This window comes from Mastomys coucha, unplaced genomic scaffold (genome assembly GCF_008632895.1).
Source record: "Mastomys coucha isolate ucsf_1 unplaced genomic scaffold, UCSF_Mcou_1 pScaffold6, whole genome shotgun sequence".
Taxonomy (NCBI): domain Eukaryota; kingdom Metazoa; phylum Chordata; class Mammalia; order Rodentia; family Muridae; genus Mastomys; species Mastomys coucha.
In genome coordinates, this window is record NW_022196912.1 from 99,087,689 (window position 1) to 99,092,272 (window position 4,584).

The 4,584-nt window shown below is 47.5% G+C and overlaps 1 protein-coding gene across 1 annotated transcript in view; it reads left to right on the top strand.

The window, feature by feature from the left end:
• The first annotated feature begins 575 nt into the window (after window positions 1-575).
• Window positions 576-4,584, top strand: part of LOC116079764 (acyl-coenzyme A thioesterase 6) — a 7,745-nt gene continuing 3,736 nt past the window's right edge. The window contains exons 1-2 of the mRNA XM_031355769.1: window positions 576-1,338; window positions 3,081-3,283. Of these exons, the coding sequence (XP_031211629.1) occupies window positions 882-1,338; window positions 3,081-3,283 (660 nt within the window). The 5' untranslated portion in view covers window positions 576-881. The remainder of the gene's footprint in view (window positions 1,339-3,080; window positions 3,284-4,584) is intronic.

The window sequence follows — 4,584 nt, forward strand, 5'->3', positions numbered from 1 at the left end:
GAATTGAACTCAGGACCTCTGGAAGAGCAGTCAGTGCTCTTAACCACTGAACCATCTCTCCAGCCCCCATGACATTTCTTTTTTTTTTTTTTTTTTTTAAGATTTATTTATTAATTTTATGTGAGTACACTGTAGCTGTCTTCCAACACACCAGAAGAGGGCATCGGATCTCATTACAGATGGTTGTGAGCCACTATGTGGTTGCTGGGATTTGAACTCAAGACATGTGGTCACATGTCCTTGAGCCAAGTCACTTCTCTGTGTCAGTGACTGGCAGGCATGGCACAGCAACATTATGAAATAGCTAGCAGGCATAGAACAGAATGGCTACAGCTATTCTGAAGGGTGTGTGTGTGTGTGTCATGTGTGAGCCTAACACAATGATCTTCTTGTGTCTGAGTCATTACACCCAAATTTGAGTGCTATTGGCTTTTCACTACTGGATGACAGGTGACTGAATATGGCCATTACCACGTAGACTTCCCAGACTTTAAAACCGTAAGACATAAATCTCTGTTCTTTATAAAGTATCTAACCGTTCATATTTCCCTGAGGTAGGAAAAAAAGCCTAAAATAAGTTGTATGATTTTAGAGAAAGCTGCTACTGAATCCACACAAGGGCCAGACTTTGCCTCGATCTTATTCACCTAGTATCACCACCAATCCTCAACACCACGTGGGCAGAATCCTCTGTCCTGGCAGAGTTCCACTGCTACTTTGACCACACAAATCCTTCCTGTCTAGAATCAGCTGGTTTTCTGTCCTTGTCTTGTCTGAGGACCGGAGCCAGGATTCGGGAACTCCCAGAGACGCACCAGGTCGGCTCCACAGCAGGCCAGGCTCCGGACTCGCGTGGCGCTCCCCGAGACCCCCAGCTCCCCATGGCGGCGACACTGAGCCTGGAGCCCGCGGGCCGCAGCTGCTGGGACCAACCGCTGAGCATCGCCGTGCGCGGCCTGGCCCCCGAGCAGCCCATCACCCTGCGCTCTGCCCTGCGAGACGAGAAGGGCGCGCTCTTCCGAGCCCACGCGCGCTACCGCGCCGACGCCCACGGCGAACTCGACCTGGCGCGCGCGCCCGCGCTGGGCGGCAGCTTCGTGGGAATTGAGCCCATGGGGCTGCTCTGGGCCATGGAGCCAGAACGGCCTTTCTGGCGCCTGGTCAAGCGCGACGTGCAGACGCCCTTCGTGGTGGAGCTGGAGGTGCTGGACGGACACGAGCCCGACGGCGGGCGGCTGCTGGCGCGGGCGGTGCACGAGCGTCACTTCATGGCTGCCGGGGTGCGGCGCGTGCCCGTGCGCGAGGGCCGGGTGCGCGCCACGCTCTTCCTGCCCCCAGGTGAGCAGCCTCCCACCCCAGTTCCCCCATTCTCACAGCTAATTCCATTTTCTGGTCCTGAATAGATCCCGTACGGGGTCTATCACATTACTGTGTAACTTTAGTAACCTTGTCCCCATTCTCCAAATTCTCTCACTCGCCTTTATAGTAAATTTTCTACCAAGTTTCAAGGCACCATGAATTCCTCAACTATATGCTGAAGAGGGAGTTCAGCTTACGTTTATTGAAATCCACCAAACGCTAGCCACTCAAGGGAGTTCTAACAAAGCCCAGGAATCCCGTTTGCACTTCCAAGTTTCACAATATTTCACAGGCATTGACTCTGGTGCCCAGCTTTTCACATGGGTGCTGAGGACTTGAACTCAGATCTTCATGGTTGCCAGGCAAGCACTTTGCGGACTGAGCTATCTCCCTAGCACACCTTATCCATTTGGAACAGAATAATTTTGTTCTGGGGCTGTTCAGTATTTGGTGGGAAGATTAGAAAGTTAGCAGGATTGCTGGCCTCTACCAGTTAAATGGCAACAGCACCCCCTACACACACACACACACACACACACATACACACACACACACACACACACACACCTTCTACCCCAACCCCTCCTCCTGTCACAAGGTTTCTCTTCCTAGACCAGACTGGTCTTTAACTGAGAGATCTACCTATCTGTCTCCCCAGTATTGGAATTAAACGTGTGTGTCACTACTGTTGGGCTCCTGCCTTCATTTTTGTCAAACAAAAATCTCTGCAGATATTGCAAAATGTCCTCACGGAGGAGTAAGAATCACCCTAGGTTGGAAACTACCATACCAGCATGTTTACGGTGGGGAGAGGTTCTGCGCTTTAATGATTAGGGAACATTGTCTTCATTTGTGGGTTAACGGCTCTTTTAAAGTTTGATGTGAAAGGAAGCAAAAGTCATTCTTACTACAGGCAAAGTAGAACAGATGTCAAGAAGGTAGTACCACCACCGCCCGGCTTTTAGATATTTTCTAAGGAAACTGAAAAAGGTTGTTGGAAGATGTATGTTTGTTTAAACTTTATTTATTAATGTTGTGACAAATTAGGGAGGGGAGATATTTTGTAAACACGTATTTTCTCTGTAGCTTATTAAAACCAGCTAGACATGGTGCATGCCTTTAATCCTGGGAGGCAGAGACAGGCAGATCTCTGACTTTGAGGCCAGCCTGTTCTATATAGTGAGTTCCAAATTAGCTAGAGATACATAGTGAGACTCTGTCTCAAAAATAAAACAAGCCGGGCAGTGGTGGTGCATGTCTTTAATCCCAGCACTTGGGAGGCAGAGGCAGGTGGATTTCTGAGTTCAAGGCCAGCCTGGTCTACAGAGTGAGTTCCAGGACAGCCAGGGCTACACAGAGAAACCCTGTCTCAAAAAAAAAGAAAAGAAAACAAAACAAAAAACAAAAACAAAAAAACCCACCAAAAAACGAAAAACAAAAAATTAGCCAGATGTGGTGCGACACATCTGTAAGTCCACTGTTGAGAGGCAGAGGCAGGAGGATCAAGGGTTCCAGGACACTTTATACAATGTAATAAAGCCAGGTCTCCCAAGAAAGAAAAAAGGAAAGAGAGAAAGAAAGAGAGGGAGGAAGGGAGGAAGGAAAGAAAGAAAGACTTTTTCTTGCTGATTGCCAAAAATCTGAGTTGCCAAAAATCTGAGTCCCCAAATATCATTTGAGCAGCTAAAGCCTTTTGTGATGTGATGTGTGGTCTTCTGCAGGCAAGGGCCAGTTTCCTGGAATCATCGATTTGTATGGAAGTGTTGGTGGCTTATGTGAATACAGAGCCAGCCTCCTGGCTGGGCACGGTTTTGCTGTGCTTGCTTTGGCTTATTTCCGATTTGAAGACCTCCCTGAGCTTTTGAGTGAAGTGCACCTGGAATACTTTGAAGAAGCCTTGGCCTTCATGCTACGCTATCCGCAGGTGGGTTCCAGTGCCAGCCTGAATACAAGGGGGATGGGGGGGTGAAGTGGTCTCAGGCAGGGCCACAAGCCCTGACAGAACACTGGGAATTAGACCCAAGCCATCCCTCAACAGTTGCTAATGTTATTCCTATTTTCTGCCCATCTCTCCTATCTCTTTTTTGTTGTTGTTTTGTTTTGTTTTTTGAGATTTTTCGAGATAGGGTTTCTCTGCGTAGCCATGGTTGTCCTGAAACTCACTCTGTAGACCAGGCTGGCCTCCAACTCAGAAATCTGCCTGCCTCTGCCTCCCAAGTGCTGGGATTAAAGGCTTATGCCACCACTACTGGGCTCCTATCTCTTAAGATTTAACTGTTTCCCTTTGTAACCACCATAACTCCCAAAGCAATAAGGAAGTGCTAACCTTGAATTCTCCTGAGTACATCTCAGAGGCTTGCCTTTTTCCCATTACTGACATTAATATACGTTTTTAGTGAGAAAGCTCCACTAAAAAGAGACACCTTTGAGATCATTGGTGACACTGGCTTTGGAATGGTGTTTTTGATAATGTTAAGGATCCTCATCAATGCGGTCAGGATGATAAATATTATTGTGCTGGCTAGTTTTATGTCAACTTAAAACAAGCTAGAGTCATCAGAGAGGAGGGAGCCTCAATTGTGAAAATGCTTCCATAAGATCAGGCTGCAGGCAAACCTGTAGGACATTTTCTTACTTAGTGATTGCTGTGGGAGGACCCAGCCCATTGTGGGCGGGGCCTCTGCTGGGCTGCTGGTCCTGAGTTCTATAAGAAAGCAGTCTGAGCAAACATGTAAACAGCACTCCTCCAAGGCCTCTAGATCAGCTCCTGCCTCCGCCGCCTCCCCCCCCCTGCCCCCACACCGTTTGAGTGTCTGTCCTGACTTCCTTTGATGATGGACTGGATGTAATGTGAACCGATAAGCCAAATAAACCCTTTCCTCTTCAAGCTGCTTTTATCACAGTAATGATAACTCTAAGACAATTTTTATGGTTTTTAAAATTTAATTTAATTTTTATTTACTCACTTTATGTTCTGCTCAATGCCCCCCACCCAGTCACCCTCCACACACCATCCTTTCCCCCCATCCTCCATCTCCTTCTTCTCTGAGCGGGTAAGGCCCCCTTGTGTATCCTCCCACCCTGGCAAATTTTATGTTTGTATAAAGTATCTGATAGCAGAACATTTATTTTAAATATTTACAGTAAATTTAAGTTAAATGAGACTGACTTGTTAGGTTTTCTGTTACTGCAAAGAGACACCATGCCCACAGCAACTCTTTTTTT